Source organism: Cydia strobilella, chromosome 15 (assembly GCF_947568885.1).
Source record: "Cydia strobilella chromosome 15, ilCydStro3.1, whole genome shotgun sequence".
NCBI classification, from domain to species: Eukaryota; Metazoa; Arthropoda; class Insecta; order Lepidoptera; family Tortricidae; genus Cydia; species Cydia strobilella.
This window is the reverse complement of record NC_086055.1, coordinates 14,380,018-14,394,158: the sequence shown is the minus strand read 5'-3', so window position 1 is coordinate 14,394,158 and position 14,141 is coordinate 14,380,018. Positions and strand designations below refer to the sequence as shown.

Here is a 14,141-nt window from a genome sequence, read left to right as displayed (position 1 = left end):
TGTCAATGCCAATGCGCTTTAAAAAAAGAAAGCATTAAAAAACCGGCATTTTTCACAACACCACTCAGAAGGGCATCCTTGGACGCCACAGTTCACTCACCTTTCACAGAAAATGACCACTCAATATACGCTCACAGAACTACACTTATACACTGAACACACTACTAATAAACTTAGAAGCAAAATTGATCGTTTAAACACTGATTTTGGGCAGCAAAACACGGGTTTTGTTGCCTAAATATGTTCGACGGAATTTAAAAACACTGCACAGTCGTACGGCGGCGACTGTTCTGAAACCTGTTTCCCTCTCTCTCGGTTTTGCGGGTTGCCATGACTGTTGTTAATGTTCCATTTTTTTGTTTGATGACGTCAATGTTGTCATTGAAGCGTATGTTTTAAATAAACTTACGTTTCTAATAAGATTCTTATTGGAATTGGTAAAGTATTTTAATATTGTCTTCGGTTACCGCGATAGTTACTCATGAAATAAAACTATGAAAACGGATTATATCGCGTATATTGAATTTATAATACATCCCGACGTTTCGAACTCTTTACAGCGTTCGTGGTAAGTATTTTAAGATATTTTTAACAATTGTGTGCTACAAAAGGCTATTTAAATAATTTAAAATAATAATGTTTGGATATGACTACTATAGCGTTGCTATGCGCCACTAGTGTTGGTTTAGGGCGTCCGCTAAATGGCGCGGGTGCACGGAGCGGGTGAGCGGGTTAACGAAAAATAGTAGAGTAAACTCGAATTATCTGAAACGAGACCGGAATGGCGTCACGACATTAAAGTCGGAACATCAAGGCACGATGATGACGGGCTGGAGAACCTTAAGCGGAAAAGTCTTCGTCGTGCTCTACCACCTGCGGACTCGCGTTTTGTGTTCGATCGATGTGGCAAGAAATGTCGCGTTGTGATAGGACTTTATAGCCATCAACGACGATGCGGGACCCCATGAACCCTCAAGCGCCGCAACAAGCATCTACAACAGATGATGTGGCCAACTGGCCAATGAAGAGTTCTTTTGAGTTGCGTTTAAAAAGACTCAATTGACTCGGGACTTAAAACCGATTAGCGTAGCGATTATCGTTTTAATTTTTCGAGTATTAATCCTGCACCTAACAACCATCTCTTTTTAGCCCAGTGGTTGACTGGTAGAGAATGCCTTATGGCATTAACTCCGCCATTTGTACTTATAATTTTATGTGCAATAAAGTTTAAATAAATAAATAAAACCAACACATAGCACAGACATAGCAGTGAAGAAGAAATTTTTTACATTACAACTCATACTGCATTCCGTTTAGTGTGATAATACTATTACTTATTCTGTGGTTTAAAGTTTGCATCGTTTTTTAAGTTATCCGCTCTTCCCAAAAATCCATATTCCAAAATGCTTTTAAATTTACTTTATAGGTACTAAAATATCAACCTGTACCCGTACCATGAGTCACTGACAGTGTCAAAACTGACATATACGCTAACGTCTACGTAATTTACTTTCTATACATCTCGCTCGCACGAATATGCGAGTACGAGCGAGATGCATAAAAAGTAAGTTACGTTCTCGATAGCGTTTATGTCAGTGCCAAACTGGTGGTAGCCACACAGTTCCCTCAGAATAAATTCCCACCCTCACCCTAACTGACACCGTGACACGATTACCTAAGTCTAAAATAAATCGACATCACTGACCCAATAGGCTATATTTATCGCCCCTCATTCCACTGACCAATAATAGCCCTTAGTCCCTTTTAATAAGGTTTATATTTTGTCAATCAACTGTTTAAACGATTATACTAACAGCAACACGCTTAACTGAGGGTCTACCGCGAACACCAAATTTCGCAAATTGTTAGCATCTTTCCCTGTCACTCTTATTACGCCTTAATTGGAGTAAAAGAGGAAGATGCCCGCAATTTGCGAACTACGGTGTTCGCGGTAGGCCCTCTGATCATTGGTGGCTCTTATATATGTATTGGCAGTAAGCATTATAAATGGAAAGTGAATTGTAAGATAAGAACGATGGTACGATGCCTTAATTACCCCCTGTTATAGTATAAATCTTCTCAAATTATTTTTATGTATAAGACCCTAATCTGTTAAACAAAAGCCATTGTTTCTTTTTTAGAACGGTCGGCCATTGTGTGCCATTATCTCCGAGCGCGTGCCACGGCGCGTGGCATTGTGTCTAACAATGGTACACAATGGCCAACCGCTCGCATAAAAGAAACAATGGCTTTTGTTTAAAAGATTACCGTCTTAGACGTAAAAATCATTTGAGAAGATGCAGACTATACGTAATATTGGACACCCTAACCATACATTTATCTAATCATGCCTATTTTTGACAAATTGGCCCTTGAACCGCTATGGAAAAGCCCAGTAAAATAGGCGAATTACAAAAAGAAACAAAGTAAGATTTTAACCATACAAGGTGTAAAACTTCAACGGCAAAATGAAAAAGGAACTTAATTTGCTTCAAACTCCCCAATTTCCATTTCCCAATCTATGCTGTCAAAAATGAAAATGCCTCTCAAAATGTCCCCAATCCGCGGGAGATTTCCAATTATGGCAACACCGTTTTAATATAACCTCAAAGGCTGTCATGTCCGAGCGAATACGTAGCCAGCGCGCTAATACACGCGAACGGGCTGCACTACAACCTCAATTTACAGCTACAGGGTTCCAATAACGCCGTTACTCAACGACTTTAGAACTCTGTCGCATCGAGCTACATACGCTATTTTGAAGGCGCAAAGGCGGACGTGAAGTAACGTACAAATACTGACGCGGCACCACTGCTGTCGTTAAACTCCTTCACATTCGAATTTAGCTCTTATGTTGTTAGCTTAAAAGTTAGATTGGGTTTTGACAAGTGAAGAATTAAGTTGGTAATGTCAAAGGCATTCGGACTTACTTCATAATCCTGTTATTTGCAAAGAGCGGCAAGGAAACTGAATAGGTTTGTAAAATGTAGTTTTACTTTCTAGAAAGGCTCCGAAATTAGGGCATCTTTGAATTCGTTCTTTAAAGTTCGGGAATTGGAATTCTATCCTGGAAACTCCGCAAAACTGGGAAACTTTGGAAATTGGAAGCGAAAGACGTATGAATAGGGTGCAATGTTTGAAAATCAGTTCGTATAAAATTTTATGCATGTTTATACCGGGTGGGATCTAACACGAGCAAATAATTAAAACATAGATTGTATTCCTGAAACGATGACACTTTTGTTCAGTAACTTAAAAATTATGAAGTCTAGATTTTCTATTTTTCATACAAACTAAATACTATAATTATTAATACGTCTTTCCCATCCCGGAACAATGGTTTTCCGGATCTTTGGGAGACGTGCGCGGAGCCGAATCCAACACGTAGAGGCCCTTTTGACACATGATGCCCTTGCCCGTGTCATTGGACGCACGCAGAGGCAGCACCCGCCAGGGTGTAAGGACTAGGGAAAGGCCGAATATGGCCGATTACTTGTGTCGTTTCCAGCCAATTATTAATATTATTATCTTTAATTATACGCCATCATCGTTGTAATTGACGTTGCTTCTCACTTAACTAAGTAACTTAGCGGTTTCACTCACGTGTTTTTAGTCACTCGCGCGACATGTTTCGGAGAGCCTAGGTCTCCATTTTCAAGCACTAACAGTGCCTGAGTGAGTAGCGGTCACGACGGATGGGCCTCACGCTTTAAACGTCACCAAATTCGCAATATTAGCTTAAAATAAACTTTAAAGTGCACTAAAAATAAAAATAAAGTTATTTTTAAAAGTCGCTGAACAAATGTTGGTCAATCTGAGGAATCCTACAGGCAGCAGTTTAATTTTTTGCTTAGGTTATTATAGGCCCCACCCGTATGGCGTTTTTAAATTACTTCATTCGCATGAAAGTAAAACCTTCAACCCCTTTTTCACCTTAATTTTCAAAAATATTTTTTTTATTTAAAAAAAAAACAAAAAAAAATTTTGTGGAGCTCTACATTTAATAAAGCTATGTCCTTCCCCGGTCCTCAAATTACCTCCATACCAAATTTCATCTAAATCGTTTAGCGCTTAAAGCGTGAAAAAGTAACACAGACAGATGTACAGTTACTTTCGCATTTATAATATTAGTAGGGATAACTTTAAATAAAAAATGTCTGTCTTTTGTGTCAGTCAGATAAATAAAAAGAAATGTGTGACGAAGCGGAAGGTCAAAGAAAATCGCTTAAAACAATTTTAAAATGCCCTAATTACACAATGAATGAAATGCTACAGTACAGTATATCATTACGAGTAATGACTAATAAAGTATCTTTTTTTTTGCCGTTACGTCGCTTTGAAAAAATAACACCTTCGATTAAATTATAGTGTCACACGTAAAGGTGTGATCACACTTGATAACTGTCATAAAAATAACATCATACAAAATTGAATTTTTAAAATCGAAATTTAGAAATTTATGAATTTACGTTTACTTTATCGCTTTGTATAAATATAATGAGGAGAGAGTAATTGCCACGATGTAGCCCGGAAGACACAAACTAAAGCTTGTCGCAGAAAGAAACGTCGTTGTATTCGCACCCGCTGCATGTCAGTGCGGTGGATTTTAAAACTCAAAATCCCATACAAAATGACACTTAACGCCAACGCGTACGTCACACTTGGGGCACTTACACTAGGGGCACTGTTGCTTGTTCTCCGTTACATTGTAAGTATAATCAGGCGTGACTCACTCCGCGATTTCGTCACGCCGCTACAAGTACATGCGGCCGCCCCCAATTCTGGGGTCTAGCCATAGTAATTGCCACGCACAGCTACGGAACTGACGCCTGTTCGCGCTTGCGCCACCTTGCGGTCATATCCGTCGTAATAGACGCGTTTTGTTAGAGAGTGAATCTTCTGTACCTAGTACTATTATTTATTCTGTGGTATAATTATGAACATATTTTAGTTTAAAAGAAATCAACTGTCAAAATGAAACGCGTTGATGTTTTTTGTTCCAAAATTCATGCATTTCAGAATTATGAACTACGGGCGCGTTGCAGACTGTTGGTCATTTTATTTTACAACTACAAGCCAGTTAGTTTTTACAACCACATAAAAATAAAGTGCCACTCGTACTGTCTATAAATATTCATATTTATTCGTCATTAAAATAAAACTGAATTAGATATCATAGCAAGGAAAAAGTAACCAAGTCACCCATGGCCGAGGCGGGCTTTCGTTATTAAAAGTAAGTACATACATTTCAAAGTTATAACATAAAAGTAACTGGACCTTTTATTTTTATATGATCAGTTCAGTTTCAGCATTTTTATCACTTGTCATGTCATGCGTCACTTTCGCACTTGCATACTTGTTAGAACGTGACAGATGATAAAAAACCGACGTTCTTAAGTTCTTATATAGGTATTATATGCTCAGTATTGCTAAAGCATCCCACAAAAGTTCCAATATGTAAACGCCTTTATGTAAACGATATAATTCCTGAAAATGTCGAAGTACAACCCTTTTCCTTTATTCCTCATCATGGCGTCCAAGCTATCTGGCAGTTCTAAGCCGACGCCCAGTTTCAACAAATCTAACAAAATCAAGCAGTCAGATAGTTCCGACGGTTTCAAGCAATCCGACAGTTTCAAGCAGAACCGATTCTGCTGGACTGTCTTCGGTCTGTGGCCTGGAAAAATACCCGAAAAATATTATAAATTATTTTCTTTCCCCTTTCTTATCATCAGCTACGTAGCCTACAATGCCCTTTTGACTTTAAACCTCTATCACACCCCGCGACGAATCGAGACGCTCATACGAGAAATCATTTTCACGTTTACCGAAATAGCAGTGGGCGGCAAACTGTCTATGATACTTTTTAAAAGAAAAAAAATCGCCTCCATTTTCAAAATGCTTGACTGCGAAGAATTCAAAGGGAACGATGAAATTGGCAGGGAAATTGTTATGAAACACAACGACTATTACAAGAAATACTTATTGTTAAACACCTTGCTGTCGAATTTCACTTATTTCTCACAAGTACTATTTCCCGTTTTCGGGTTTTGGATTTTTGGGAACACGCTGGATTTACCCATTTGCAAATATTATTTTCTCTCGGACCAAACGAGGGATGATTATTTTACTTCAATATTTATTTACCAATCCCTCTTCATGTATGGTCACATGATGTATAATGTCAATATTGATACTTTGATAGCGGGTTTTATGACCTTGGCCATAGGTCAAGTGAAGGTGCTGTGCCACGATTTGGAAAATTTGAAAATGGAAAAATCTATTGGCGGCCTATCAATAATAATGGACCTTAAACCACAATACAAACTGCGTAAAATTTTGAATCATTACGAGTTGCTTTTAGAGTAAGTATGTATTTCTACTTCATTTGATTGAATAGATTTAGGGTCAGATATTTAATATTAAACTTTCAATCACTTTCCACGTTAATTACTCCCGAATGAATGAAATTATTTAGTTTTGCAAAACAGTTTTTATCATGTAATGGAGAAGGCCGATAAACTTTAAAATTAAAAATGTAAAAACCCGATACGCGTTATACCAAAAATGCCTTACATCATATTAAATCATTTTACGGTTTAGACTCACTCGTTTTAGTCACTCGCGCGACATGTAAAATTAGATATAACTCCGTAATATATGAATACAGTCTAAGGAAAAAACGTGCCTCGAAAATCAAGAAAATTTGATTCTCGTTCAGAGGGCGCTACTAGCTTTGGCTTACTGTCGTATAGATGGCGTTGACGGATTCGTTTGTTATTTAACAATTTTAACGCATATCAGTGAAAGAACATGGGTCAAAATCATAAAAATAATTAATGCAAATAAAAAAAATCATTTATCCATATTTAAATACATTTTATCGTATTTTTATAAATATTTATTTTTAGTTTTAGTGTGTCGACAGATGGCAGTGAATTTACTGGGGTTACAAAATTTACTATGACAGTACCGCTCTAGTATTACCACTCTATGGTATGTCTCACAACAGTTTAAATTCGATTACATCATATTGTCTTCGGTTACCGCGATAGTTACTCATGAAATAAAACTATGAAAACGGATTATATCGCGTATACATATTGAATTTATAATACATCCCTTACATTATTTTGGAAAACGGCTGATACTCTTCAAGCTGCCATTTTTTATAAAACATAGCTAACAAGCTAAGAACTACCGTAAGGCCAGGATTACACTCGTAAGTTTTACTTACGTAAGTAGGGACACAGCTATACTACAGAATGAGATATGAATATCGTTATCTCATTCTAGCAAATAGCTTTGTCTCTACTTACGTAAGGCCAGGATTACACTCGTAAGTTTTACTTACGTAAGTAGGGACACAGCTATACTACAGAATGAGATATGAATATCGTTATCTCATTCTAGCAAATAGCTTTGTCTCTACTTACGTAAGGCCAGGATTACACTCGTAAGTTTTACTTACGTAAGTAGGGACACAGCTATACTACAGAATGAGATATGAATATCGTTATCTCATTCTAGCAAATAGCTTTGTCCCTACTTACGTAAGTAAAACTTACGAGTGTAATCCTGGCCTAAGGTTACTTCACGTAAAAAAAACCGCATCGAAATCGATCCATCCGTTTAAGAGCTACGATGCCACAGACAGACAGACGGACAAACCCGTAAGATCTGCAACAAAGCGAGCAAAAATATCTGACAAGTTCTCGGAAATTTCAGGCAAAATTTACAGGAAACAAAGGAAACTTTTATTTTGGAAATGGACAATTTCGATTTCTGTACAAGTGTAAAAATATGGGTGCATTACTGACTCAAAAATGTGTCCCATAGTTCTTTATTCGCTGACATAAGAGCTATGGGACATATTTTATTATATGCAGGTTAAGTGTTCTGTTTGAATAGCTGAAACTGGTACGGAAAGCCGGCAGTTACATGATAACGTCACAATTCACAGGTATAATTACTAATACTGTCGACAAAAAATTTCGTACTTTATTTTTTAATGCTCATTTTATTTAATATTTTTTGTAATTATATTAAGAGCCCCCGGCTATTAGTTATTCTGTGCCACCCCCGGCAAGCGCGGCCGAATTTCATCTTCCCATACAAACGTAGTTTCGTACTCATTTTAAAACTACGTGTTGAATTGTAATGAAACTTTGCACATACAATGACATGAGGTATGGCTAGGTTTGTAATTAGTTTATATAACTTTAGTATATAAAACAAACGAAATAGAGCAAAAACAAGTTTTGTATTAAAAACTTAAATTCGCTGTAATTTTTTTACTATGATATCTGAAGCTACATACACTAATTACAGACCTAGATATACCTTATCCCATTGTAAGTACAAAGTTTCAGAGCAATCTAGCTACTAGTCGCTTTAAAATAAGAGCGTAACTACGTTTGTACGGAGAACCGAGCTTGCCGGGGACTCTTAAATGTAAGGATAAAAGTAGTTGTATGTTGTATAGCTGCGGTAGCGGAGTGGATAAGGCGTCAGAGGGGGTGATGCAGGGAAGTGGGCCGGGGGGTAACGGCCAAATTGTAGCCAACGGGTAGTACTGATGTGCCGTCGTAAATATTCCCAAATTGCGATAATTCCACATGGAAAAATAACAGACACTTCACGTGTTCTCGTATGGGGATGGAATTTTGCCAGTTAAAAAATTAAAGTTTCGTTAATTTCCTGTGAAAACGTTCCTAAAATTTCCGAGAACTTTGCCAACTTTTTGGAAACTTTCCGCAACTTGAATCATCTGTAGCTGAAGGTTAACCCGAATAGCCATCTTTCTTTTATTACATAGAAAATATTTTGATAGCGTAACTCTGATTTTCTGATTACATAATAGTAGTTTATGCAACTGATACATAATGAGAGGCCTTAAAACACAAGTGTGGTTTTATGAAACGAGCGTCAGCGAGTTTCATAATATAATCACACGAGTGTTTTAAGGCCTAATTATGTACAGTTGCATACACTACTTTATCTACACACATATCATAAGTACTCTTAAGATGGGTTTAGAAGCCGTAGGGAAATTACCTGCATTGCTACTAGTGCTTCCTGTAAAATATCTATAGACTATAGATATTAAAATAATGCAATAAAAAATAAAATTGAACAAATACAGAAGCAAACTTCTTGTATTTTCAACTACGTACGTACTTACTGTACCTAAATTACAAACAACTTTTTACAATTCTACTATCGTAACGGCAAAAAACCAACAAACAAATGACAACAGTAATGGCGGCAATTCGATCCTCCGTCAACACGAATGTTTTTTTTTTTTAATTATAGACAAACGAATGAAGTCCCTATTCTCATGTCACTCGAGATCAAATGTCGTGCGGTTTATATTTAAAAAAAAATATTGAATCTTTGGATACTAAAATAGAGACCCACTGGAGTTCCGACAGCTGTTCCAAGTTCAAACTCATAACCACAAAAATCTATAATGTAATAACATTAAAGTACAGATTTTTCCCTACTAGATAAGGAAGTTCTCAGTAGCAAAATTGGTTGTAATAATGCTGGTCATTTCCTACAGTTTCTGAACGCATTTTACAGCACTAACGATATGTGCGTAGATAAAGAAAAGTAACCGTACTTTTCAGGTACTGCGACAGATTTCAGGCTGTGATCGGCGGAACGATGTTCGTTCAGTACGGGATCGGGTCCGGCATCATATGCGTCATCATGTGCGGTTTACTTCTGGTAAGTGCAATAATTGTGCTATTTTCAACCAAAAGGGTACTTATTGTCGGTTGGCAATAAGGCGCTATTTCCATATAGCTTCAATTCTAAATCAACCTTATCGACAAGCGACAATGTGGTACCTTTTGGTTGAAAACGTCACAATTATTTGTATACATACAGTCAGCATCCGTCTAATATAAGCTAACTCTGCACCGACTTTAACAGAAACAAGTGTGGCAGTGACATTGTAAATAAAATTGACATTAATGATGATAGTTCCAAACTCCGCCAGTTAGCTTGGTCAGACTGTAGTAACCAAAAAACCGGACAAGTGCTAGTCGGACTCGCCCACCGAGGGTTCCGTACTTTTTAGTATTTGTTGTTATAGCGGCAACAGAAATACATCATCTGTGAAAATTCCAACTGTCTAGCTATCACGGTTTATGAGATACAACCTGGTGACAGACAGACAGACCGACTGACAGACGGACAGTGGAGTCATAGTGAAAGGCTCCCGTTTTTACCCTTTGGGTACGAAACCCTAAAAATTACTCAAAATATGTACCATTTCATAGGTATACAACTTTAATCGTGTAATGTAAAACAATGTAGCAGATATGTACTTTTGAACGCAAACTGTACAGCTTAGACCTAACTCTATTTTGTAAACAGTAGAGCTATACCTACCCCTATTTGTAAACTGTAGAGCTATACTATACCACAGGGCGCACACGTCTGTACACGCGGCATGCGTCATTGTGTGATTAAGTTGCTTAAATACAGTACAGATGTTTCATCATCATCATCATGTCAGCCGATAGACGTCCACTGCTGGACATAGGCCTCCCCCAAGGCTCGCCACTCCGACCGATCCTGTGCCGCTCGGATGTTTATGCCAATAAAATCCAGTTTATGACAAAAATGCCTTACAAATTTTGCAAAACTCTTTAAACTGCTGGACCGATTTCTATGGAACATAGCCACCGCAGGAAAACTCGCTTTCACGTAAAAAACCGCATCGAAATCGGCCTATCCATTAGAGAGCTACGATGCCACAGACATACAGACAGACAGACATTGGCGTCAAACATTTACATATAACACCCCACTTTTTGCGTCGTCGGGGGTTCAAAATGAGCGTTTGTACGGAAATTTTCATAGACATTGATGCGTCTTTACTGATCTTGACAAAGGGCCAGTTGCACCAACCACAATTAACAGACTGATTAACGTCAAGCAGCAGAGAACTATGAAACTTTCCATACAATAAAGTTTAGCGAACGGTAAAACGGTGACAGACGGTTTGGTGCAACCGACCTTTACTATACTTAAAGGGGCTCACTGACTATCAGTCCGCCGGACGATATCGGCCTGTCAGTTGTTCGAAACTGTCAAATTTTTGTTCTAACTGACAGGCCGACATCGTCTGGCTAACTGATAGTCAGTGGGCCCCTTTATATATATCCTACTTACTTTATAGCTAATATTCAATGCGCTTCAATATTTAAGTATTCATTGTATTTATTTTGAAAGTATTTATTTCATCGTATAATTCCATGTTAAAGCCTTCATCCCTTGAGACACAAATGTTCATGGTTGGCTACTTTATGGCGATGAACCTGCAGATCTTCGTCCCGGCCTGGCTTGGGACCCAGCTGACCTACGAGGTAAGTGGGTGGTGGATCTATTTCTTGTTGATATTCTGTCCCGTCGGCCAGGGACAAAAGTAGCACGTGTCAGAAGAAAATCTTGGACCTCGTCTATACTAACACGCTAAATACATGGCCCAAGAGCATAAATACGATAAAAATGCGTGCGTGTAAATAAAAAACCGGCCAAGTGCGAGTCGGACTCGCGCACCGAGGGTTCCGTACTTTTTAGTACATGTTGTTATAGCTGCAACAGAAATACATCATCCGTGAAAATTTCAAGTGTCTAGCTATCGCGGTTCATGAGATACAGCCTGGTGACAGACAGACAGACGGACAGACGGACAGCGGAGTCTTAGTAATAGAGTTCCGTTTTTACCCTTTGGGTACGGAACCCTAATAAATTATTAAGTTATTTTTTGTCCATGCGTGTGCAGAGTGAAGCGTTGACAACGGCAGCGTACAAAAGCGAATGGCTGCCGCGTTCCAAGCGCTACAAAAGCAGCATCAAGCTCTTGATGGAGAGAGCCAAGAACCCTGTTGTCATCACTGGACTCAAGATATTTCCTCTCTCATTGGCAGTTTACATACAGGTAAGTACAAACAAAAAAAAACAACGAATTTAATTGCGCAGGGACTCTAATTATGAGACTTGGCTTCTGACTTCTGACACGAGTCACACAAGTACATGTCATGTAACCGCCGCCGTGCAGGTCTCGACGACTCAAATAAATAGGCTTCGTGTTGAAGTTAACTGATATAATTCTTCCAAGGGTTTTAGTAGTAATCATTTAATCCAGATAACATTGATCCATAATTAAAACATACAAAACATTTGCAATAAAAATAAAAAATAAATAAGATTAAGTATAAAGGATAGATAGTTTTGGTTACAAGGGTTTCGTGGTGGTTATGGTATGGAGGCTGATGCAAGTAGGGTTGCCACCTTTTTTCTATACACATATAGTAATTTTGTCAAAATATTGAAAAAATATAGTATTTACTGGGAAATTTAAAAAAAGGCACCAATTTGAGGCGAATTAAAAATCCAAGTCGCATACGATGCGATATCGGTGACATTTGTATACCCCATTCTTGAGTGATGAAAATATAGTATTTTCGTACTATATTGTTTTTGTATAATATATAGTACAAGTGACTAAAATATAGTACGATACTATATATTATAGTATAGGTGGCAACCCTAGATGCAAGAGTGATCTAGCAAAATTGAACATTAAAAAAGGTGGTTTAAATTTAGGTGTTAGAATTGTGAAGTTAGGTGTTAGAAGAAGTGTGGTTTGTTAGAATTGTCTCGATGAGTATTTGTTACCTGTTGAAAGAAAAGTAATACAGTCATCGATAAAAGCCTATGTATCAAAAAAGAAATTTAAAAAAAAAACTAATTTTATTTATTTTCAGATAATGAAAACAGCCTACTCCTGCTTTGCTTTGCTTCGAATCATCCAAGACCGTCAGGAACAAGCTACACCATAATGTCCATAATGCCGTAACTTTGTTTATAACTTTAATTTGCAACAAACTGCAAAAGTTAACAAGAAAATTACTTTACTGTTACGTATCAAGAAAGATAACAGTAAAGGAATGTTGCATCTTTTAGTTAGAGAGTCAGGCTAAAATATATAAAAAAATATAAAATATATTTTATTCTATTCTATTCTAACCGATCGTTAAAATATCTTTTTCCCCTCACTAGCTCGGAAAGCCGTCTTTTATCCTTTAAAACAAGCGGGGAAAAACGCATTTTATCCACTAGTGGGGAAAGTAATTTGACCTTGGATGGAGCGTGTTTAAGTAGCTTGACAGATAACAAAACGTAAAACGCCCATAATAATGGTTCGTTCGATATTAATTATCATTAGATAAATGATTTGAAAATCTAATAAAAAATACCAGATTTAGCTTTATTTAATGATCTTAAGTCATAAACCTTTAAATTCCATAATAAACGTTTGTTTTTTAATAATTATGTTAAATATAATTCTGAACGCACAAGTTAAGTCGATGCAATTGCAAAACGCATCATTGACATTTCATACGTCAGAAATGTCAACATTGACAACAAAAATTTTGCTTTAAAACTTCTCACGTAAAAGTACAGAATTTCGAGAGTTTTTTGTTATAATAGCGTAAAAAATGAGTGATTCCAGTTGATGAAGATGATCTAAAGCCTATGGATGTTGCACTTTCCTCGCTATAGTGAGGGGAAAAGTTTTGTGTTACACACGGGTGCAAATGTATTTTACTTCTCGTGTTTCAATTCCACACTCGCGGGTAAAATACAACTTTGCACCCTTGTATAATAATAATAAATAATAATAAATCATTTATTTCAGACCGAGCTGATCCATAGTTTGTTAGTTACAGAGTATCTTAATAACTATAACAAATAACTATTTTTAAATCCATAGGAATATTTGGCAAATGTGGTAAAAGTTCTGTAATAAAACTCCAACCCACGTTTAAAGAGAACAGCAGACAGTTTCAACAACAGCATGAAATTTACGACAGGGGAATGGAATGGGAATGAATGTTTATCGATATTGTATGTCATGTAATAACGTTATTAGGGGCTTAATTTAATAATCCCCAAATTGCGGCTGAGCGCCTACTGAAAAGCAATGAGCAATAAATGTCAGAGCGGAGTATTTGGAGCGAGTCCAGGATTGGCGTATTTGAAACAAACTCGGTTTAAAATAAGTTTTAATTGCCATAATAGTTTGATATTATCTGTGTAGTTATTACGGTGATTAAAAT

General features: G+C 37.2%; 2 protein-coding genes across 6 annotated transcripts in view; one reads left to right on the top strand and one right to left on the bottom strand.

Moving 5' to 3' along the window:
- The window catches only part of LOC134747625 (protein PALS1), a 215,665-nt gene that overhangs the window by 196,179 nt on the left and 5,345 nt on the right, over positions 1-14,141 (bottom strand). The window contains exon 1 of one of the 5 annotated variants that reach the window (XM_063682226.1): positions 101-304. The exons of the other annotated variants lie outside the window; for them this stretch is intronic. The gene's annotated coding sequence lies outside the window, so the exon portion shown is untranslated. Of the gene's footprint in view, positions 1-100; positions 305-14,141 lie in introns of those variants that run through there. 5 annotated transcript variants of the gene reach the window in all.
- Positions 5,530-12,860, top strand: LOC134747800 (odorant receptor 85a-like). The gene is made up of 5 exons (XM_063682437.1): positions 5,530-6,365; positions 9,633-9,732; positions 11,280-11,381; positions 11,801-11,956; positions 12,786-12,860. The coding sequence occupies exons 1-5, from the start codon at positions 5,530-5,532 to the stop codon at positions 12,858-12,860; spliced, it is 1,269 nt and encodes a 422-aa protein (XP_063538507.1).